Source organism: Panulirus ornatus, chromosome 10 (assembly GCF_036320965.1).
Source record: "Panulirus ornatus isolate Po-2019 chromosome 10, ASM3632096v1, whole genome shotgun sequence".
NCBI classification, from domain to species: domain Eukaryota; kingdom Metazoa; phylum Arthropoda; class Malacostraca; order Decapoda; family Palinuridae; genus Panulirus; species Panulirus ornatus.
In genome coordinates, this window is record NC_092233.1 from 28,519,181 (window position 1) to 28,544,003 (window position 24,823).

Consider the following 24,823-nt stretch of genomic DNA (forward strand, 5'->3'; position numbering starts at 1 on the left):
GAGCATCCATATGGCCAACAAGCTGACCGGAGGAAACCGGCGGACTGTTGTGTGAGTGTTGACCTACCTGTCCCTCCTGCTGACGACCTGATGCCTTCACCCTCCACTTTCCCTCCACCAACCTCCTCCTGTCCCTCCTACATTATACATCCCTCCCTTCTCCCCTCCTCTAGCACCCTCCCTCCCTACTCTTCACATCCCCCCTCCCCCCCCCTTTACCCCCATCTTGGCCCTCCAACATCCCCCACCTCGACCTCCCATCATCCTCTGCCACAGCAAGAGGGGTTGACTTGGGTTGTATCTTATCACAACAGAGGGGTTGAGTGGGTGGTTACCCACCACATCAAGCATCAGCGGGTTGCTCCCTGCCATGTCCCAGGTTGACAAGGTGGCGTACGTCACAGGCAGGGGTTGATAGGGGGAATCTTCAGCAACAAAAGGTTGACAGGGTGGGGTCTCCCACAACAAGGGATTGACGGGGGTGGTCCTCCCCGGAGGCAAGGATTGACGGAGTGATATCTCCTCTCCCCTTTGCAAGGGTTTAACAGGGTATTGCCTCCCACAGCAATGAGTTGATAGGATGGTATCTCCCACAGCAAGGGATTGACGAGGGTGGTGTCTCCCACAGCAAGGATATGAAGGGGCTGATGGACGTGCGGGTGTTCCAGCGCAACCACTCCATCTTCGGGACCGCCTGCACCATTGCCAACGGCGGCTGCTCGCACCTGTGTCTCCTGAGCCCAGCACCAAAGGCTTACAGCTGCGCCTGCCCGACTGGCATCACGCTCAAGGTAAACCATGATAATGATGACTGTATTTCCTCATATGAACGATAAGCTGCTGATAAACGAGAGGAACCTGGAGACTGGAACATTGTACTGGTCCTCTTCTGTCCTGTATAGTGTGGGGAAGCCTGGTTGTGGCATGCCATACCCTCTAATGTATTATTTGCCTCAGCGGAACACGTTGACAGGGGAGCTGATTTCATAAAGATCCAGTTACTTGTGAGTTGAACGCACAGTACAGTGTGTTTATTGAAACGAAATTAATGATCGGCGGTAGAGGAAAATAAAGTGGGGTGGGTTACTTTTGAGGTGTCCATCAATACAAGTTCCAAGGATTTTCATGACAGTATGTAAGTGTGGGGTGTTGCTTCTCAACGTTTAGCACTTCAGAGACGATGATCTTGGTCAACCTCCAGTATGGGTTAGGATGGTAAGAAGTGGACGGTGCATACATTTACCTACGTACTTGGTCATGACCCCACGACGGGTGGGTGGTACTCTCTCCCTGGGGTTCTTTTAAGAAATATTCCTCGAGATATCTTTAGAATTGATATTTCACACATGAACATCAAGCAATATTCTGGGTGATTGTTCAATGAAGTGTCGCTCATTAGGTAGTATTCGTCGAATACTAAAGTTCAGAGTAATATCTTTCGTAGTGATATTCTTTCGAGTATTGATACTGAAGGTTATATTCGCCAACGTAAGCGATTTAGAGTAATCATTCACCAAGAGGCGTCCTTGCTCACTGGCAGCCTTGTTCAGTCGGAGCCCAGGAGGAACGGACTGATGGACAGTTGTTAAGCAGGAGTCTGGAAGATCATTCATGCTGTGAACCTCGGTGTCATGCAAGAATAACTTTAAAACAAATAAAAAAAGATCAACTTTAAAATCTTTATGAAAACTGTCTTTATAAACATTGAAACAAAAGGCAGTCTTGCTGTTGTCCCTCATAACATCTGCCCCTTCAACACAGCAGCATTGGTCAAAACAAAAGACTTTCGTAACGTTGTCTCTCGTAACATTCGCTTCTGTAACGCAGCAGGTTTGGTCAAAACAAAAGACATTCCCAACGTTGTCCCTCATGACATTGATGTAAATAAAAGATAGTCTTCTCCCATCCTTCCAAAGTCATAATGATTGCATGACTTTATTTCAGGCTGATAAACACACGTGCCACTCGACGCCCGCGAGGTCCCTGATGTATGCTCGACGTAAGGACATCCTGCAGATGTCGCTGGACACGACGTACCTGGCGGACGTCGTCTTGCCTCTCCATGGTCTCCAACACGTAGTGGCCTTGGACGTCGACCCAGTCTCTGGTAAGAGCACCTGTCCCATACGAGGGCAGGCAGGCAGGCAGGAGGGAAGGAAGGCACGAAAGCCTTCTGGTCTCCTCCCTGTTGAGAAATCTCTACTTGATAGAATAGTCTGTCTTCGTTTTCTTCTTTTATGCGTGATGGTTTTCTTCTTTCCATACATGATTAGATAGTATCGTAAACTGAGGTATTTTACTCGCCTTTTAAAAGCTGTTCAGATTGAAAAATCAGAATAGATTTTACTGTGGATCAGCTACCTACTTACGTACCAAGGTTACTCAAGCTCTGTAACCCAAGCTAGTGTCGGCCGGAGCAATTGATTTTAAAATAATCTATTGAAAGTTTACTTTTCATACGTAAGAACCAATGATTATAATACATAGTTCCATTTTTCCCATGAACATTCTTAAAAATGCTTGAATTGTTTATCTTCTAACCGTTATTTTTATTTAATGTGTAATTCATAACCTCACTGATACTTAGTTCAGATGTATATATGAAAAAAATTGAAAGAATTAAACCAGTGTTTCTCAAACATTTCTGATCCTGACCCTAAAGAATGTTTCCCAAGCCTGGTGACCCAATGGGTTAATGTATGGAGTTTTAATTGTTTATGATTTTGTTTATAATATTCATTAGTTTCATTCGCATTGAAATGAATAACTAAAGCCGAAAGTATTGAAGAAACTATTTAATCAGGCAAAATGAAAAGCGCAATTTATCATAAAAATGTTGCAAAATTTGCGTGACTTTTATATTCTCATAATACCCCAGTTTCATTGTCAACATAACTAATATTTCTGAAATTTTGACAAAAAAAAATCATTTCTCCCTTATTTTGGGTCGCTACCCTGAGTCTGGGTACCACTGACTCCGAGGTTGACAGTAACGTGCGTGAGGAATCCAGTTCTGTGGTAATAACATTTATTTTTCGTTACGCTTGTGAGTTACCATCAGATTCAAGAGCACCAGCGGAACATTTATGATAACTGCATATCATTTTATGATCTATTTTAAAAGTAAAAGTAAGATTCTGAGAGATGCGACCATTTGAAAGGCCAATAATACCAGCGCAACGGCTGTTTGGAATGCATTTCATAAATATCTTGGTATATAGTTTGAAAGGATAGTGATCACGTCATCTATAGCCAAGGGCCGTTTTAGCAGTAATAACGTCTATGATTTTATGATTACTCGGAATACCTGAAGAAGATGGTCAAGTTTATTCTTCGATTTGTGGTTATAACTTTACGTTGACGGCCACAATAAGTGTAGCAGATGGTAAGCCTAGCGCTTATATATATATCAACAATACGTGACTTCCTTATGATTTATATGTCTGATCTTGAGTACGCATTCTGGCATGATGGCCTTAGCTGTTGCTAGCATTTAATGAAAACCAAACAGTACACATATCTGCGTGCTCTCCTGAGGGTATTTCCTTAAGTTTAGCCTAGCCAGTCACCTAAAAAGATTGATCTTGGAGCTCTGTGGCCCATGCGAAAAAAAACTCCTTGATCAGTCAATGTAACATAAGAGGCCCGTGCAGGCTGGGAACCTAGCATAGCAAACAGTGCCTGTAGTGGAGACATCATCCTGTGAGGCCGAGCTGTCACGAAGACAGACCCGCACCAGGTGGAGACCCAGGGAATCTAAGAGCCATATGGACGACACAGAAGCGAACTTGTTACGTTGTATAGTCTGAAGTATCGTAGGTGTTTCCGGGTTAATGACAACTAGATGTCAAGAGCCATTAAACCCAGTAACAGCCATATGGTCGACAGAGGAACAGGTATTTAAAGAACTATGTTGGGTTTCACTCACGGTGCCAAGTCTGGTTTGATAACCTTCTGCTGTTGGTTGCCATTAGATCGAACCTACAAATGATCGACAATTGAATATTGTACAGTGAACTTTCGTAGTGTATCGGTTAGCGTTGCTGAGTGCGACGCATCCACGGACCGTCCTGTCTAATTATTAATTTCGAGTCGCCTCGCGTGTATTATAGCACTGTAGAATTGAAAGGTAGAAAAAAGCATTGGTTATCATACCTCTGCTGGGCAGGTAAGAGATCATAAAGCAAAACATATATAAATGATTGTGAGATGAATATATGTAAATCTAAGTGTTTATTTCTCATGTTATAGTTTTTATTCATTCCTTTTTCTATGCCTGTGTTTTCCTCAAACTGGCAAAATACAGAATGTTGAACGGTTAAGAGGCAATAGAAAAAGTTGGCGATGATTTGTGTAACCCTTGGATGAAGACCTTCACAACATCTCCAGCGTGGCAGCGGAGAGAGGGAGGCCTTAGTCTCCTTCCTTCACACATCTGCAGATGTAAACATGTTTTTGTTTATCAAAAATCTGATGATTTAACAACACCCACATCAACACAGGTAATGTTGATTATGCTCAGGTCCCCACACTTGGCTTACAGCAGCCGCCAGGACCCCAGACATCGCGGATGCAAACCCTCAGGCCTCACAGTTAGCTGTAAACACGTAGCGACGCTCCACAGGTATGAACACGTGAGGAACGCCACAGTAAACTGTGCTCACGTGCAGAACGCCACTGTTAGTTGTATACACACGTGTGGCCCAGCAATTTAACAACACATCTCTCCTCAGAAATACTTAACAACAGTTGTTTCAAGCTAGACTCGTAGTTGCCAGCAACAGCCGAGAGCCGAAGCTAACGTTCTCCCACTCCTGCAGGGGACATATTCTTGCCAGACAGCGCCGCGGCTGTGATCTTCAGAGCTTCACCTGACGGACGCAAGATGACGCGGCTGGTGTCCTCAGCCATCGGCACAGTGGAAGGCCTCACGATCGACACCACCGGCAGGAAGGTACTGTGTCCCACACTTCCAGAGTCTTGAGTAATGTTACTTATAACTGATGACGTTAGCAGAGATGGTAGAGTTCACTGTCGATTTGAAATGTGGAGAATACTTTCAAAAAAAGAACTGCCCACCGTCATATCTCGAATACTTGACCTCTTCCAATGGTGAATAGTTTTCTCCTCACGATGCCTTATATATATATATATATATATATATATATATATATATATATATATATATATATATATATATATATATATATATGTGTGTGTGTGTGTGTGTGTGTATGTGTGTGTGTATACATATTGCCTTCTGGCAAATATTTGTCTTCTTTTATGTTTACTATACCAACTGCTTTCAATAGTAAAGAATCAGTTGTATCCATGTTACACTGTAATGTATATCCCTTAACAAATACACTGTCTTCTGACTGGAACAGAAGATTTTCCCTCCACACCTCTTATGTTTACCCTTTGTTCTACTCGAGACTTTACCTTCTCATATTAGGATAGAATTGTTGTCTGTAATAGAGATGTTTGTCCTCAAAGTAGCAGATGTGTTCTCCTTACTATGTAAAGTGCTCCTCCCCTCCCCGCACTCTCTCCCCCCAACGTGTGGTATAAGTGATAGTTTCCACAGAATGCTAAACACTGCCATATTTCCCCATATCCTACTCTCTGCTTTCCAGTCATTTCGCCACATACCTGTTCTCTCATCCGTTTTATCTGTAAAGTTTCCCCTCCATGTATAACACCAACGTTCCCCCTCACACTGTCGACAGCCCTCACCACCTTGAACCTCTGCCACCATCCCCCACGTAACTAGCATATCTCTCCCTAGCGAGGATCTCTCCCTTCATCTACCCTGGGACGTCCTCTTCATTCACCAGCTGCCACAGCCGTTCTCACCTTACATATCTAGCGTCTCTCACCTCCTTTTCACTCATCACGATCTCATCACTCACAAAACAAGATCTCCAATCAACCACTCTGCCCACACTCAGCTGATAACTTGGTCACACACACACACAGCCTACATAATTTAGCCACACATAAGCAGTAACTCGTCCACGCAGACCTATTGGCCTCGCCACAGACAACCAATAACTTGTCCACACAGTGCCGTTGACCTGGCCACATACAGCCAATAACCTGTACCACAAACCACCGCCAGATGTACTGGACGGATCTGAAGCGGCAGTCGGTGGAGGTGAGTGAACTGGACGGCAAGAACCGGCGGGTGCTCTTCACTAACCTGGACCGACCGAGAGCGATCGCCACCCACTACCCGAGCGGGAGGCTGTTCTGGACGGACTGGGACAGTGAGAACCCGAGGATTGAGGTCTCCGACATGGACGGCCACAGCAGGTGAGGCGGAGGATGACAGACATCGTTAAGGTTCAATCACTTGACTATTGTTTATCCTGTTATTAAGGTGGATCTTAGACTTCTGATTTTATCTTCTGAAGGCAAGAAATTTTCTTAACTAAGAGTTCAGTTCGCTCTCTGAAGGCAGAGTGGAAATTTGAGTCGCATCTCAAAGTAAGGCAACATTAAAGTAATCCTTATGAACAGAGATTTGCTTAGCATGGAGCAGATTTAAACTTAGATTCGCATCTTAAACCAAGAGATTTATTAATTTCCCGTAGTTAATTCTAGTTAGTGTTCACGGTGTACATGGATGAGATTTTTTTTCTGATTAGCATCTGACAACGTGCTCACAATTCACATCAGTGCACAGAGCTATCAGATGGTTGGTATATCACATACTCCCACAACTCCTGCTTCAGGAGTAGTGCTGCTCCTTCCTTAGCTCTTGTCCTCTCACCAACCCCTGACTTTACACCCAAGACTTTCCCAAATACATCCCAGTGAAGGATATAAGTCCAGTTGACCTCCCACTAGAGCATCGGTCAACATAATCTCAAGGCAGTGGTCGAGGTGACTTAATATTACGCTAAGAATCTACTTGACATCCATTGATCTCCCCCAGCCTGTACTGTGTCTAGTGCAATGCGTAATTCCTTCTTCCCTCTCATGGTGGCTGGCCTCAGGGACGTGCTGGTCAACACCAGCATCGCTTGGCCAAACGGGCTCTCGGTGGACTGGGAGGAGCAGGAACTGTACTGGACCGACGCAAAGACCAATGTTATCCAGGCCATCGGACTGGACGGGAAGAACAGACGGACGGTAGTCACAGGTAAGTGGGACGGGTCGTGAATGAATGGGCACTGTCATACAACTCGTAATGACTTACACCACCAGCAAGTATTCGAACCCCGTACCATTTGTGTGGGAGCTGGAAACGCATGGCCTATTTTTTACGTATCCAGATCCAACACAAATGGTACGGGATTCGAATCCTTATTATTAGAGGTCATTATGTGATACACACACACACACACACACACACACACACACACACACACACACACACACACACACACACACACACACACACACATAGAAAAACAAGCTTAGATGCCCACAAAGAGTGACACAGACGAACACAACTACCAATACATACTGAGAGAGTAAGTATTAAGGAACTTGATCTGGCTGTTACACGTGTGACCTGCTGTCGCCAAGGGTGCAGTGATTGACATTATCTCAGTCGGATCTTAGTAAAGATTCCTTTTAGACAGTCATTATTTTCTCATGGTCTTGTTGTATGTGTGTGTGTGAGTGTGTGTGTGTGTGTGTGTGTATGTGTGTGTGTGTGTGTGTGTAGAGAGAGAAAGAGTGAGAGAGAGAGAGAGAGAGAGAGAGAGAGAGAGAGAGAGAGAGAGAGAGAGAGAGAGAGAATGTGAGCTCTTGGTAGGGTATGTAAGGGACTGAACGATTTAGATACGGTGTGGGTCTGATACTCACAGATGAATTTATGATTCGCATTTGCGTCCTGTGTCAAGAGTCGTTCATCCCCCCAGCTGAGACTCCACCTTATACTTACACTCTTCCCTAAACCACGGAGTCTTTCCCTAGACTCTCCCACCTTCGTGAAACTGTTAGCCCTGACCCACGTTAAGGCTCCCTCTTCCAACCGGAGAGCTCCCTTTCCCGAGCTAGTGTCTGTCCCCCGCTTGTAGGTCCCGCCCTAAACTAAGGTCTCTCTGCAGTTAGGTCTCTGTACTTAGTGTAGATTCCCTCGTGATTACTGACTAATGGCGACCCCCTAACCCCATTTCCCGGCAGACCTGCCCCACCCCTACGGTATCACCATCTTGGGCAAGTGGGTGTACTGGACTGACTGGCAGACCAAGTCCCTGAACAGGACTGTAAAGGACTTCGGCCGCCCCGTCTCCACCATGAGGGAAGGTCTGGCTGGACTGATGGATATCAAGGCACTCCCGGTGAGTTCCTCTCCTCCCTGCGTCGACTCTGCCGTCGTAGTAACCCCTCGTGTGTCTCGTTTTCTGTTGCTTAATAATTCTTTTTTTTTTCCCCTTTTTCCCCGTTTTCTGTTAGGTGGTGAGTCAGTAAACCTTTTCATTCATTATGTGATGAATGAGTAATGCCTCGTGGGCTGGGTAATGAGACAGCTCTTATCGTTCATACAGAAGTCAGCCACATAACCCACCTCCCTTTATCTGTCAGCTGGTGAGTCACAGTCAGGCTTCTGTCGGACGTCGACAGCTGAATCAGGTTTGCATGTCGACAGAAAGACAATACAAATTATGTAACTGATGGATTAGTTATATCTTTCACTGCTGTGAGCATTTTTACTGTTATTATTGTTGTTGTGAGCCTTGTTCTTCTTCTTATTCTTATTATTATTATTATCATTATTATTATTATTATTATTATTATTATTATTATTATTATTATTATCATTAATATTTGTATTATCAATGTTGAATCTGTTCTTTGATATGGTCTGTGCGTCTAGTACCTCCCGCGTGTAATGTGCCGTCAGCACTACAGGGCCTTATAAGAGGCGACCCTTCAAGGTGCCTTGTCTTTCATCCACCAGATGAATCAAGATTATCGACTGGTAGTTACAGTAATCTTTCCTCAAGATTTACATACATACTCACCTCGTCCTTACCCTACTATATCCCTTGGACGTCTCTACTGTGGTGGAGGCTATGTCTTCTGTGTGGTTTCAGACGATCCTTGTTGTGGTATAGTACCAGGTTCCTCTCCTCCTTCCTCCGCAGGGTCCGCCAGTGGTGGAGAACGCCTGTGGGGACAACAACGGCGGCTGCTCCCACCTATGTCTCCGTAACCCCGTGGGGTTCTCCTGTGCCTGTCCGACTGGCCTCACCATGAAGAAGGTAAACACACACACACACACACACACACACACACACACACACACCTCATGTTCTCCATCATGTTATTCTTTTCTCCATCACATGGCTCATGTTCATTTTATCACGTATCTCATGTTTTCTTCTCCATCACATGGTTCATGTTCTGCTGTTTTCCGTTCATAAACTATATCCTATTTTCCATCACATGGTTCTTCATCTTATACTCTCCCTCGCCACATAGTTCATGATGTTCTCTTATTCATCACTTGTTTGATTGTCGCTTGTTAGCATATTACCTCCTCTCTCTCTCTCTCTCTCTCTCTCTCTCTCTCTCTCTCTCTCTCTCTCTCTCTCTCTCTCTCTCTCTCTCTCTCTCTCACCGCTGTGTATATATCCTCTCCCAAGGACGACAACCGGCGGTGCAATGAGGAACCGGAGAGTTACCTGATCTTCGCAGCCAAGGGCATGTTGGGTCGCATCTCGCTGGACACGGAGCCCTTGTGGGACGTGCCTCTGGGCGTGCCCGCCACGAGCCACCCCATCGGCGTGGACTTCCACAAGGAGAAGGGCCTCCTCTTCTACACCGACATCGACCTGGAGGCCATCAGGTGAGAGAGCCACAGGTAGCTACGTGGGGGCGGCCGGGCCTTCTTCACTGCTATGTCCCCCGAATGATGATGACTTCTTTGATTGAGGATTCGAACGATGACCAGTGGATAGTAGACGTTACGATGAGAAATACGACGAGGTAACGGATGATAGTAATGGTAACGTTGTATTTAGGATACGTTATCATTGATGATGATGACAACAACGTATCCACAAGATATTATAATGATGATGATGATGGTAAGTCTACACGTATGATACATTATCATACATTGTGTCTGAACAGATCCACTTGGCTTACATCGTCATAATCAGGAATACAAAGCTCTTCTTCACGTAATATGCTCTCTCTTACTGAGTAATAAGATCTGGTGCGCCACCTTGAAGATACTATTACTTCTGTAGTAAGGAAACCTGGATTAGGAAGACGGGCGTCAGTCCTCTCACACAGTAAGTTCCGCTGGACGTGTTCCAGACTTCAATGGGAAATGTCAGCGATGGTACGACAGACGAACGCACAAACATAAGGGGCCTCGATACCGTATGTTAGGAAGTGGACGCTATGATACTCCATACCTGCCTGAACGAGAACTTAATTAGAAACTTGATAGAGAAAGTTTCACCACAAAAAAGCAGATATTATTAGCTACCAAGTTCGTCTTATATTCATCTGTTCATTTTTGAGGATAACTTATCGTGTGGGATCCATAATGTCACTGTCTTGTCCCTGCGGTGGCTACCAGTAAGTCCCTCATAATGCACAGATCTTTTATTTCTTAGCGATTAAGTTCAGGATTCTCCCGGTGAGAGAGGGACCCCCATGCCCGACACGCAAGTAGTAATCCAGGTCCGCCATCGAACCCTACAGCAAAAATGATGTTTGAGTTGTCTAGATATTGATCATCACAGCCTTCAGTTTTGATCCAGATTCCTTCTGTTTACTTTAACATGATGTTGTTGTTAGATGATTACGAATACTTCCCTCCCTCAGGATAACCTACACCGAGTCATACCCTGAACTGCACCGAACTGAACTCACGCAGTATAACCTCCTTGTTATTACCCGCCTGCAGAGTGGTGCCGCTGAATAACCTGTCATCACCGATGACTGTCCTGTCTCCGGGCTACACCAACCCTGACGGCCTGGCTGTGGACTGGTTGGCTAACAACATCTACTGGACGGACTCGGGTCACAAGGTGGTGGAGGTGGCCTGGATCGACGGCACGTGTCAGAAGGTCATCATCGACACCGGGCTGATAGAACCTCGGGCCATCGTGGTCTTCCCGAGCGAAGGGTAAGACCGAGGCAGGAGAGGTCGTCGATGAGTCGAGGGTGTTGCTGGGTGGGTGAGGTGTTCGGTGCGGCATGAGAGGCGTTGGTGGTATGTATGGGTGGCTACGGGTATGTGTAGAGTAGCCGTTGATGTGTCGAGGTCGTGTTGGTTTTTGCTCTCGAAGAATGATGGTTCCTTCAGAGGGGTTGTCATTACTATGTAGAGCTTGCCAGTGCTGTGTAGCTGTGGTTCTTGTCTTGCTGCCGTGGTTTTTGCTGTGAAAGGAGGAGTTTTGCTATCCACCGTTGGCTACTGTGATGTAGGATAAGCCGTTGTACCCTAGGAGATATAATTGTTATGGAGATATGTTTAATCTCTGTATGGTTGTGTACAGTGACCGTGGCCACAAAGGGCTCCTCACTGCTATCACTGTTGGTCACTGCTGCTTTAATGATTACTATGAAGTAATGGCTATAGCATCATAGGATGTTCATAGGTGGCATAAAATACTCTCTTGTGTGTTGAGATATTCATTTCATGGGATAGCCATACGTACGTAGGAATGATCGTTGTTATACAACGATGATCATCCGTCCGTGTATAGCATGCTTTGTGAATGAGGTCATATCTAGAAGGTGGAAGTTATCAGCTACATGAGAAAAGTTACTGGCGTATGAACAGTATCAGGGATACGTAGATATGTGACTCACGTTATAGTAATCCAGTAGAGATCAGACTTTAAATGGTGTTGTGAATTGGGTATGAAATAGGAAAAGGCACTAGATAATTAATCAGTTAATTGCATTGATTACTTTTATTTAAGCTAAAACAAACAAAAAAAGATAAACTAAGAAAATGTTATCTGAGAAAGTGGCTTCACATACCATAAGACTCTGACGCTCCTTCCAGCCTCCTGTTCTGGACGGACTGGGGCAACGTCTCCAAGATTGAGAGGTCTTACCTGGACGGCTCAGAGCGCACAGTGCTGCTGAACGTGGACGTCGGTTGGCCCAACGGACTCACCATCGACTACGAGATGCGACGCATCTTCTGGAACGACGCGCGGGGTGACACCATCGGCTCTTCCGACCTGGATGGTCAGAATCGTGTGGTGTTGGTGCAGGAGGTGCCTCATCCCTTCGGCCTGACGCTGGTGAGTGATGGCACAAGGAGGAGGAGGAGGAGGGAGAGGACGTTACCTGATCTAATGGTCTAATAAATAAACTGCTGCGCAGCGCAGCCAAAAGGTAGCTTCGTAGGACAGAGGTAGCCCTAGGTACTGTATACGTCAGAGGTGGCCCTAGCTACTGCATACGTCAGAGGTGGCCCTAGTTACTGCATACATCAGAGGCGGGCTTAGATACTGCATACGCCAGAGATGGCCCTAGCCACTGCATACGTTAGAGGTGACTCTAGGTACTTCATACGCCAGAGGTGCCGTCCGAGGTAGACCTTGGTACTGCATACGTCCGAGGTAGACCTTGGTACTGCATACGTCCGAGGTAGACCTTGGTACTGCATACGTCCGAGGTAGACCTCGGTACTGCATACGTCCGAGGTAGACCTTGGTACTGCATACGTCCGAGGTAGACCTTGGTACTGCATACGTCCGAGGTAGACATTGGTACTGCATACGTCCGAGGTAGACCTAGTTACTGCATACGTCAGAAGTGGCCTTAGGTACTTCATAGGCCAGAGGTGGCCCTTGGTACCGCATACGTCAGAGGTGGCCCTAGGTACTGTATACGTCAGAAGTGACCCAAGGTACTGTACACGTCAGAGGTGGCCCTAGGTACTGCATACGTCTTAGGTACTTCATAGGTCAGAGGTAGACCTAGGGACTGCATACGTCTGAGGTAGACCTAAATTACTGTATACGTCTGAGGTAGACCTAAGTTACTGTATACGTCGGGGGTAGCCCTAGTTACTGTATGCGGTAGAGGTAACCTTAGATAATGTATGTTTAAGGTACCCCTAGATACTGTATACGTCGAGGGTAGTCGAGGTACTGTATACTTCGGAAGTAAACTTAGATAGTGTATTCCTTGTAGGTAGCCTTAGGTAATGTATACGTCAGAGGTAGACCGGGGTTATGAATACCGCAGGGGTAACCTGAGGTACGGTATACTTCAGAAGTAGCCTTAGCTACTTGTACTGTATACTTCAGAAGTAGTCTTAGCTACTTGTACTGTATACTTCAGAAGTAGTCTTAGCTACTTGTATACTTCAGAAGTAGTCTTAGCTACTTGTACTGTATACTTCAGAAGTAGTCTTAGCTACTTGTACTGTATACTTCAGAAGTAGTCTTAGCTACTTGTACTGTATACTTCAGAAGTAGTCTTAGCTACTTGTACTGTATACTTCAGAAGTAGTCTTAGCTACTTGTACTGTATACTTCAGAAGTAGTCTTAGCTACTTGTACTGTATACTTCAGAAGTAGTCTTAGCTACTTGTACGGTATACTTCAGAAGTAGTCTTAGCTACTTGTACTGTATACTTCAGAAGTAGTCTTAACTACTTGTATAAACGTCATATACATCCTAGGCACTCGTACATGTGTGAAAGGTAGCCCTGCCTACTACTGACCATACATCATGGCTAGTCCCAACGTCACCATACTGTCATGGTAATCGTACATGTCCCTCTAGCGCTATTTTGCACTATATATATATATATATATATATATATATATATATATATATATATATATATATATATATATATATATATATATATATATATGTATATATTCCTATGAGTCTACGGGGAAAATGAAACACGAAAAGTTCCCAAGTGCACTTTCGTGTAATAATAATATCATCAGGGTAGACACAAGAGAGAAATATAACAGTCAGTTGATATACATCGAAGAGACGAAGCTTTCATTTTCCCCTTGGACTCATAGGAATATCTTGATCACGCGCAAAATTGTGATCCTTTCCAATATATATATATATATATATATATATATATATATATATAATTTTTTTTTTTTTTTTTGCCGCTGTCTCCCGCGTTTGCGAGGTAGCGCAAGGAAACAGACGAAAGAAATGGCCCAACCCACCCCCATACACATGTATATACATACGTCCACACACGCAAATATACATACCTACTCAGCTTTCCATGGTTTACCCCAGACGCTTCACATGCCCTGATTCAATCCACTGACAGCACGTCAACCCCGGTATACCACATCGATCCAATTCACTCTATTCCTTGCCCTCCTTTCACCCTCCTGCATGTTCAGGCCCCGATCACACAAAATCTTTTTCACTCCATCTTTCCACCTCCAATTTGGTCTCCCACTTCTCCTCGTTCCCTCCACCTCCGACACATATATCCTCTTGGTCAATCTTTCCTCACTCATTCTCTCCATGTGCCCAAACCATTTCAAAACACCTTCTTCTGCTCTCTCAACCACGCTCTTTTTATTTCCACAGATCTCTCTTACCCTTACGTTACTTACGCGATCAAACCATCTCGCACCACACATTGTCCTCAAACATCTCATTTCCAGCACATCCGTCCTCCTGCGCACAACTCTATCCATAGCCCACGCCTCGCAACCATACAACATTGTTGGAACCACTGTTCCTTCAAACATACCTATTTTTGCTTTCCGAGATAATGTTCTCGACTTCCACACATTCTTCAAGGCTCCCAGGATTTTCGCCCCCTCCCCCACCCTATGATCCATATATATATATATATATATATATATATATATATATATATATATATATATATATATATATATATGCAGGAAGTCGAGGTTAATAATAGGGTACAGTACGAGGAAATGCGAATTGTTGATGTACCATGAGTGACGGTGCATCTCCTGACGTACCACAGGAGCCGATGAGGACTACTGCTGTACCGTGTGAAGCAGTCACAACTGCTGGTGCCTGGCGGGAGTTAGACTTAGCCGTCAGTAAATCTCTCTCTCTCTCTCTCTCTCTCTCTCTCTCTCTCTCTCTCTCTCTCTCTCTCTCTCTCTCTCATAAAGATACCATAATCCCAAAGATCCATTAGACCAGCTTTACCCCCCCCCCGTCCCCCCCTTTGAAATATACGGAATATTCCACCCATCACCTGAAGGATACAGGATATTCAGTGTTGGGAATCGTGTGACGTTTCGAGTCTTCATCAACTATAATGATTTCCATTCGGTTGGCAGCTGGGGAACCACATCTACTGGACGGACTGGGACAAGATGAACATCGAGCGAGCAGACAAGACCTCTGGCAACAACAGGAGAGTCATCAGGAGAGACGTCGAGGTGAGGAGACGAAGACACACGAAAGGTGTGAGCAGTAGCAGCAGGAAGTGTGTGTGTGTGTGTGTGTGTGTGTGTGTGAGGAGAAGAATTATGGAAGATCGAAGCGAGGCTATGGATAGATAGATAGATAGATTATGGAGTGGGGAGGAGGGGGTGATTTGATCTCTAATGCAGATGGAGCCACAGGGGTTGAGATAAAGAGATACGGTGGAGGAGATAAAGGTCACTTGTGGGGATAAGGGTGGGGAGGGAGGGAGGTGGGGGGTTGGGGGGATATATGGAGACATCTGTTTCAGTTCACTTACTCCAGTTAGTTCACCTTGTCGTAGTTTACCTACTCCTAGTTTACTTAGTTCTTGTTCAACTATCCCTCCTCGTTCAATTAGTCCTCCTAGTTCACTTACTTCAGGTCTCCTGGTTCACCTAGTCCTCCTAGTTCACCTGCTCCAGATTTACATAGCCCTTCTATTTTCCCAGATCCTCCAAGTTCACCTAGTCCACCAAGTTCACCTAGTCCAAGTTTATATAGCCCTCCTAGTTCACGTAATCCTCCAAGATCACCAAGTCTTCCTAGTTCTCCTAGTTCTCCAAGTTCACTGAGTTCTCCCAGTTCACCTAGTTCTCCAAGTTCACCTAATCCTCCTACTTCACCTAGTCCTCCAAGTTCACCTAATCCTCCTACTTCACTTAGTTTACCTGGTTCCCCTAGTGTCCACCTCCCCTGCACTCCGTGAGTTGGTGTAGCATCAGCCTGCCAGAAGTGTGAGGTCTGACAAGTAAGATGGAGACCTGTACAACACAGGGGTCTACAGTGACCCTCCTGCTGGCAAGTACTGGCTCTGTACTGGCTCCGTACTGGGAAGTACTGGCTCTGCACTGGCTCTGTACTGGGAAGTACTGGTTCTGTACTGGGAAGTACTGGTTCTGTACTGGGAAGTACTGGCTCTGTACTGGGAAGTACTGGCTCTGTACTGGAAAGTACTGGTTCTGTACTGGGAAGTACTGGCTCTGTACTGGGAAGTACTGGCTCTGTACTGGAAAGTACTGGTTCTGTACTGGGAAGTACTGGCTCTGTACTGGGAAGTACTGGCTCTGTACTGGGAAGTACAGTCGGTATAAACTCCTGTATTATAACACCAGTCTGTACTTCCCGTGTTTTGTAGCACCAATCTGTTAACCCTCCTGTATTATAACACCAGTCTGGAGACCCTATTATACCACTCTCCTGTATTATAACGACGCCTTGTGGATCCTCGTGTATCACAGCGCTAGTGTGAAGGAGGATCAGAATGTACCAGACAGAGAGGAATAGTTTCTTTGATTGCCATACATGTTCGTAAATTGATCTTTAGTACATGTCAGTGGAGTTACATATGTGTGATGAAGTTAGTTTTGTAGTCATTGTGAGTTAATGACCTTGATTAGAAAATTCTTTAGTTAATATTCCTTTTGTTAATTATATTGACATCGTTATAATCATCATATTGCCAGAGTTTGTATTCTCACGTTGACGCTCTTTGTATCATAGAACAATTTATTTTGTATATTTTCTGACCATCAGTTGTGTCCACAAGTGACCTGTCTGACAACCTGATTGCGTGTTTCCAGTGGTGTCTTGTTGCGCGTGTCTTGTTGTGGCTTTCCACACGTCCTGGTGTGCCATGACACGTGTTACCTGAGGTACCTGTGTGTGTGTGTGTGTGTGTGTGTGTGTGTGTGTTGCCGGGTCAAGTCTCAGCCTACGTTCCTTACTGTCTTCTGTGCATGTCTTAATTCATATCCTCCTTTCCCCTCATATCTAAATGCATGTCCCCCTCCTGTGTCCTACTGAATGTCCCCCTCCGCCATCTCTCCTCGTCATGTACATGCCCCACTGACGTGTCCAAGTGCATGTCCCTCTCTGTCCTGACTACTTGTCCCCCAGTCATGACCTTATTTTCAGTTACCTTCCCTGAGTCGTGTGTCTCCCCTGCAGGGCATCATGGAGATCAAGGCGGTGACCAAGACGTCCCAGCAAGGATGGAACCAGTGCGCAGACCGCAACGGTGGCTGCACCCACCTCTGCTTCTACCACCCGACTGGTCGACGCTGCGCCTGCCCCGATATCCCCAACTCCCGCAGCTGCTCAGACCGTTAGTAATCCCTCGTCTGCCACTCAAGGGTTTTTTTTTTTCCACTTTGAAATCGTTCTTTTTTTTCCACTTTGAAGTCGTTCTTTTTTTTCCACTTTGAAGTCGTTCTTTTTTTTCCACTTTGAAGTTGTTCTTTTTTTTCCACTTTGAAGTCGTTCTTTTCATCACCAATTTTTACCAATAAAGTTGATTCTCTCGGTTATTTGTTCCTCAAGTTGTTCCTCCAGGTCACTAAATGTTACTTGATCTCTTCAGGTTCTTCCTCCGTTCGTTCATTGTTCCCCTTTTTGAAGTTGTTCTTAAGTTCTTCCTTTCTATCTGAAGTTGTTCCTTCTTAAGTTATTTCTTTGTTCTTAAGGTGTTCCTCTGTTTAAAGATGTTCTTTTGTACGTTATCTTAAAGTTGTTCCTCCGTTCTGAAGTTGTTCTCTCTCTGTCTGAAGTATTTCCTCGGTCCTGAAGTTGTTATTCTCTGCCTGAAGAGCCGTCTGTCTCCAAGGTTTCCTTGTAGCTTGTGTCATCCCATCGTTCTCATGAGATCTTCACGTCTTATTCTTTTCCTTCAAACCTCAGGTTGTCCCACTGATTTTCAAGTTGTGACTCCTGTTCTCATAAACAAGGTGGAAAGTGTGGAACGAGAGGGAGGTACCAGCAATGTCTTCTGCTTTCCCCCGACTCCTCTCTCATTCACTTATCCTTCCCTGAAGAGACAGGGAATAACATGGTAGTAAACGAAACTACCAACGTTTCCAGGACAGTTTCTTATAGACGTCTAGGTGTAGTGGTAATCGTCCATTGACTAAGGAATCTCGCTGAGTTATTTGTTATCACTCTGTAATTAAGATGATCAGTAAGGACCCCTGTCACAGATGAAAATTATTGGGCCAGAAACTTGACTTCCTCATCTACTCGTATATGATGATATGTGTGTGTGTGTGTGTGTCGTGAGATACCTCTGACACGACCTTGCTTGCTAAGTCGTTCAACTAATGAGGGATTATGGTGTCTGGGTCTTCAAGCTGGTGATCTTTATTTAGCAGGACTTCCATGTGGTTTACTAGTAATAGTCGCAACCCCCCAAGGCACTACTATATACAGCAGACCACGGATAAAGAAAACTTGCATAGATACACAGACCACACAGACCCAAGGTGGTCTGGCCTTAACGTAAGAAAAAGGATGTAAGAAGCAGAAGAAAAGGATAGCAAAGCAAAAGGCTCTTTCCCCCGGCAGGAAAACAGATAGAAGAAATACCTTGCAGGATTGATAAGCCTGAAGGAAATCTTTATAGGAAAGTCATAAGGTGGAATGATCATGTGTCATGCATACCATCACCAACGACATACATTCATTCACTTTTTCTTGTAAAGGCAATAGTAAGGATAAACTTGAGCTCCAGCCTCTCGACTCATCATGCCTATATTATTCCTGATGTTGAAGAATGAGACTAATTCTCAATCACTCTTTTAAAGCAGGTGACATGAGTTAATCAATTTAGTATGATACAGTAACATGGCCAGGGAGAGATCAGTGGTTGAGAAGGTAGCATGATGTACCACTGCGTTATGATGACCGATTAAGTGAATAGTTCTACACTGGAGAGTGACAAGTGACGATCATGCCTGATTCTGAAGACATTAAGGGTGTTGATCTGAGCAACATTTTCTGGAAGCTTATTCCATGCATCAGTAATGCCGTTGGCAAAAAAAAGATCGTGCTCTCCATATTAACTCGGTGACCTTTAATTTCCAATCTATCACCTTTCATCGGTATTGCTGGCGCTACTGCAAAGAAATGTTCACGATCAACTTTGTTGATTCCCTGAAGTATTTTGAAATATTTTGTTAATTTCCCCAAAGGCGCTTCTTGCTAACGCAGAACAAGTTTAATTCTCGCAGTCTCTCTTAATATGGTTTGTCGTGCAAGGAGGTAATCAATTTAGTTGCTCCTCGCTGCACTACTTCCAATTTAAGAATGTCCTTAGCTAAGTTAGTGAGGCCCAAAACTGCACTGCATATTCGAGGTGTGGTCTAACTCGACTTGGGCACAGTGGCAATATCACATCTTGGCTATTCTACGTAAAGTTACTGATTATAAATGCTAACATCCTATTTGCTTTCTTGGCAGCTTCATAACAATGCTGGGAGAATGTGAAGTTGTTAGAGACAGTGACCCCAAGATCCCTCACACTAAGGATATCCCTTATCTTGTGGCTCATCAGTTTAACTTTTCTACTTGTAACAGCTGACATCATTGACGCTAAATGACATTTGACATTTTCTAGACCATTCAGCGTTTTTATTTAGATCTTCTTGTAGTCTTAGCCTCTCTTCTTCAGTTAATAAGGCATGTCGGTCTTTGTGTCATCTGCAAATTTGGACACTAGGTTAGTCAACACTACGTCAATATCGTTAATATAAATGAGAGAAGTATAGGTCCCAGTACGCATCCCTGGGGGACCTCACTAGTAACGGGTGACCACCGTGATGAGTCCCCAGTCAATACGACTCTCTGCTTCCTATCACGTAACCAGGCTTCTGTCCAGTTTCCTATTAAACCAGTAATTCCCAAGACACGGACTTTATGCTTCAATTTAACGTGGGGGAGTTTGTCGAATGCTTTCTGGGAGTTTAGAAATATATCATCTGTTGCTTTTGTCTTGTCGTGGGTATTGAATAATTTATGATAAAATTCCAGGAGGTTTGTAAGGCATGATCTACGTCTTCTACAACCAAGCTGTGTATTATTGATCAGGCTGTGGTGTTCCAGGTAGGCTACGGTTGTATCACTTATAATCGACTGCTGAAATTTACATATGATTGATATAAGGCTAAGAGGACGGTAATTACCGGGCAGTTTGCGACTTCCCCTTTTGTACAGAGGAATGACGTCTGCCAGTCTCCCGTCCAGCGGGACTAATCCATCCTGGAGAAATTGACTGAAAATATAAGTTAACTGTTTGTTTTCAGTTAAAGACGATCAGAACCTGGGCTTTTATAAGTCTTCAACTTCTCTATGTTAGTCCTTCTCTGTGAGGGTAAATTCTTGTATCAAGTGAGTGCTATTTAAGCTATTTATCACTGTCTCAAATTTCGTGCCGTTGCTTTCTCGTGTAAAAGCAGAACTGAAAAAATTGACTATTCAGAGTTGATGTTATGTTCTTATTGTCCACAATGGGTTCCCCATTCTCGTTTACTAAGGGTCCTATCGCACCCCTTATATGTTTCATATATTGACACGTCTATAAAATCTTTAGGATCACTATTACTATCTTCTGAAGCACTCATTTTGTATTCTTTTTTTATTGGCATTTCTGGTAAGAGCTTTGACTTGTCTGATTGCGTTATATTGCATCTGGGCCATTGTCCGATTTCTTAAGCATATAGTTTATTTCTGCGCCGTATACCTCCTGCGATATGTCTGGATTACCATTCAGTCTTGGTTTCATTGTTTCTGTCATGCAAGAGAATGAGTGTGACTTGATGGTGCATAAACTGACGCCAAGAGTGAGACCCCTTTTTTGCGTCGCGTAGCACATTAAATCCGCACTTTTAAAGTCAGGGGTATCATTACTGGTTTTACGTGAGATTGTTTTGATATTTACGTCGAATCTAACCATGTTATGGTCACAAGTACCTAGATGTCCTCCAACGCGGGTATTACTTACCAAGAACTCCTGGTGTGCATGAACTGCTTCAAGTATATTGGCTTCCCACGACGGCTTGGTGACTGTTTTGACAGAGAAAACTGTCCTCGACAAAGTTGATAAGTGTATAGCTGATTCACTCTCTACGCCTGTGATAGTTTGCCAGTTGATTTCAAGAAGTTGATTTCATTAAGATACCCAAGAATAATCGAGTCTTTATCCTGGATTCCTCGTTGTAAACGGCCGTGCACGCCAGTGTCCGTCTCTGCTGGCTGACTAGCGTCTATGTAAAGTTTGGAAGATTCTCTGCTAATCTGAACACACAAACGTTCATCAGCAGCAGATGTTGTAGTCTGAATTTGAATGGGGTTTAGGTCAGGAAGACCTGTTCTCTAAGTCCCTCTGTATACAGTCGACTACGGGTAAAGACAACCTATCCCCAGGCAATGCTGTATACATCTGACAACAGGCGATCTCTTTTTACCCTGACAGTCTATTGAGAAAGTTTTGATCTCAGGACGAAGGTCATCATGGCAGGTATCCTGGAAGGTAGTCAGTAAAGAGGTTAGAATGATCTTTCTCGAGTGTATGGTCTTGCTGAATGTTCCGGAGCTGAGATTGTTAGAAGAGATGACAATTTCCTTTAGTCACGTTTGACTGGGAACGCTAAGATAAATTAAACAAACTGGCCAAAAGAGAATATTCATTATAGCTTGGAAAGAGTCTCCGGATATGAAGGAAGTAGATGAGCGTTTGTGCTTACCAGCTGCCATCTCTTCTTCAGCTGGTCATTCCTCACGGAGTTTTTAGTCCGCTTTAGAACAGTCTTTGTGGCAGATACAAAATACCCAAAATACCTGCTTGTCCTTGAGGAGACAGATTCTCACTGGATCTAGTGAGGCATTTGAACGCGAGCACTGGTGATGAATGACCATGGTAAGTGTTGGTTACCCATCCATTAGACATGTGAAGAGTGAGGTGACAGGGAAGGAATGTCGTGTTGCTCCAGGAAGGTACATGTAGACTCCACTTCCTAAGGTGTCACGTTTTAACTGATGGGGGTTTCTGATCTGATACCATCCTTGGGTATGTTTGTGGCAAAGACGGTGCAGTGGGCAACCACAACCCAGTCTCATAACTGGACTGTGGAGATAATATGTCTACATGAAGATGTCTTCCACAGTAGGGATGTAAATAGATTTTTTTTCGTAATTAGAGATAACTTCCGACCCCTCAAATAAACCCATTGTAAGTCACACCCATTGTTAAACTCTTCTTCTCCTTTGCAGGTCCAATATTTAAAGTCAGGACGACCCAGTTCTCTACGACAGAGAACTACGTCAACCAGAGGCCCTACGGGTCCATAAGGGAAGTGAGTTCCTCAAACGACGACCCCCCTGGCCTGATCCCCCTTCTGGCAGTGCTGGCGCTGGTCCTGGTAATGTGGGTGCTGGCCATGCTGGCCGTGGTGGCTTGGTGGAAGTACAAGAAGCAGACCAAGATGGTAGAGGGCCCTCAGGGAGGGGCCCTCACCTACACCAACCCTACCTACAGCGCCTCGAACTCGGACGTCAACACTGACCGCAAACCCTTCACCTGGCGCCGCCTCCACCATGAGAGTAACCATCAGGTAAGGCGTGTGTCTGGCAGGACACAGGCTCCCCAGGTCACCTGTAGGCAGTATTAGTGGTAATGTGGTTACTGATGTGAGTTTATCGATTTATAATGTTTCCGATGCTGGCGTACATATATACCTTAACTTACCTTCCTGCCGCAGGAGTCCCTCTTATTCTTGTGAGGCTCCTGCAGCACTCAGAAGTGTGCGTATGTGTGCAGAAATTGCCCTGCAACTGAGTAGTAAGTGCTCGGTGTCTTCTTTATGATAGTCGCATCGTGGACATGAAGGATCATGGGATATGTTGAAACGGTATTTGTAATGTTATAGTGATGTGATGTACAGAGCGTAAAGCGGGAGAGTTTGATGTGTATATGTCTGGGGAGTGTAGTGTCTTGGGGGTGTAGTGTCTGGGGAGTGTAGTGTCTGGGGAGTGTAGTGTCTGATGGGTTTGTGTTTGAGACTGAGTTGGGAGATCGGTTGGTTAAGGATCATCGGGTCATTCCAGTATGTATGTGTGAAGGCTTGGTCATATTTGTTGTGAGCGGAAGGATCTGTAAGTAGAGGTTAATGAAGTGTGAGACGGGTAAGCTCTTTGTTTGTACTTGGCTAATGGTGATTAGAGTAATTAGGGTGGGAGGGGGTCTTGTGCTGTTGCATAGAACTGAGTGCTGAGCATGCTTAGGTGGAAGGTACTGATAGGGTGTTTGTGTCACTGTAAAGGTGTTGAGTGTTTGTTGTGATGGCTGTGAGTACATTATTTTGTGTGGTTCGGAGCTTTGTTATATTTGTTTTTGAGATGGTGGAAGGCCAGGCACGTTAGGCATAGTTTAAAGTGGAGCTGATGAATTGTTCGTATAGGATGTTGAGGAATCAAATTTCTTGTCCAAATCTAGTACCAGTTAGTGTTCTGAGGGCCTTTAGTTTTTGTGTTGCCTTTGGTGTGAAGAATGAACGCCCTGTTGTGTTGTATGTGACGCCTTGAGTGGTTAGTGTTTTGTCTAGTGGAAAAGACCGTCCAATCAAGGTAACTGGAGGATGTCACCTGAAATCTTGTCGGTCTGGGGTTAAAAGTATAGATGAAGACTTCTTTGGAGATAGACATTCTGTTATAGTTGAGCCATTGTTTAGAAGTGTTACTTGTTTGATGTTGCGACTCTCGTGTCAGGATGCTGCTATGATTGTGAAGTCGTCTGTATACGAAAGGACCTTTATGATAAGGTTTGTCAGAAATAACGGGAGACCTTGTAGTATGAGATATAAAAGAGTTGGAGAAAGAACTGCAGCCTGGGGAACTCCATTGTAGAGTATAAGTGTTTTAGAGGTGAAGCCCTTGTGAGTGACGTGGCGGCTGGCTGTGAAGTTGGCCAACCAATTGTCATGGTTGAGGTTGATGTCAAGTATTTTGTGTGTGAAGATGTGTCGGGAGTCATTGTCAAATACTTTATTGTTTATTGCTATTAACACTGTCTGGGAGGAGGATTGCAGTTTGTTGATTCAATCTAGGACATGTTGTGCAAGCTTAGTGTATTTTTATAGGTTGAAGGCTCCAGTCACGGACAAAACTCCACATCAAGGCCGGGCCGTAATTGAAATATAGAGAGAATTATGAAACGAAAAAAGAAAAGACAATGGTAAGCATTTAGGAATTTTGGAAGAAGTGAAAGATCTGTCTTTTGAAATGTAGCAAGTCATAGTTATTGGGAAAAACATGAGAAGGTAGAGTTTCGAAGCATCGACGTGTTGGGAAAGAAGCAGGTTTCAAAACGGCCCACCCTTGTATTGCCGATGGCCACACAATAATCATGTGACGCAGCAGCGTGCCGAGAATTGTGTGCTCTAGCTAATGTTGGGGGGTCAGAAACCAAAGTAATACCTAAAGGAGAGGGGAAAGTGAGCTAATATTGCAGTGTATGGCCAGGGGGTCAAGTTTGGAAGTTAGCCTGGGACTGTTTATAAGTCGGATAGCATTAGACTCGACTCTGTCAAGGATGTAGACAGAACTAGAACCGCCCCAAATGTGAGAGCAGTACTCCATGTAAGGACGAATCAGTCCCTTGTATAAA

General features: G+C 44.5%; 1 protein-coding gene across 7 annotated transcripts in view; it reads left to right on the top strand.

Annotated features, from left to right (window-relative positions):
* Nucleotides 1–24,823, top strand: part of Lrp4 (LDL receptor related protein 4) — a 497,094-nt gene that overhangs the window by 457,603 nt on the left and 14,668 nt on the right. For all 7 annotated transcript variants that reach the window (XR_011713235.1, XR_011713236.1, XM_071665647.1 and 4 more), the window contains 14 exons: nucleotides 1–51; nucleotides 629–791; nucleotides 1,945–2,107; nucleotides 4,821–4,954; nucleotides 6,122–6,315; nucleotides 7,002–7,147; nucleotides 8,140–8,297; nucleotides 9,105–9,221; nucleotides 9,606–9,808; nucleotides 10,883–11,104; nucleotides 11,993–12,236; nucleotides 15,264–15,365; nucleotides 17,341–17,497; nucleotides 22,432–22,772. The exon at nucleotides 1–51 is cut by the window's left edge and continues 73 nt beyond it. Coding sequence is in view for 5 of the 7 variants with exons in the window: in XM_071665647.1 (XP_071521748.1) it covers nucleotides 1–51; nucleotides 629–791; nucleotides 1,945–2,107; nucleotides 4,821–4,954; nucleotides 6,122–6,315; nucleotides 7,002–7,147; nucleotides 8,140–8,297; nucleotides 9,105–9,221; nucleotides 9,606–9,808; nucleotides 10,883–11,104; nucleotides 11,993–12,236; nucleotides 15,264–15,365; nucleotides 17,341–17,497; nucleotides 22,432–22,772 (2,395 nt within the window). In the remaining 2 variants the exon portion in view is untranslated. The remainder of the gene's footprint in view (nucleotides 52–628; nucleotides 792–1,944; nucleotides 2,108–4,820; nucleotides 4,955–6,121; nucleotides 6,316–7,001; nucleotides 7,148–8,139; nucleotides 8,298–9,104; nucleotides 9,222–9,605; nucleotides 9,809–10,882; nucleotides 11,105–11,992; nucleotides 12,237–15,263; nucleotides 15,366–17,340; nucleotides 17,498–22,431; nucleotides 22,773–24,823) is intronic.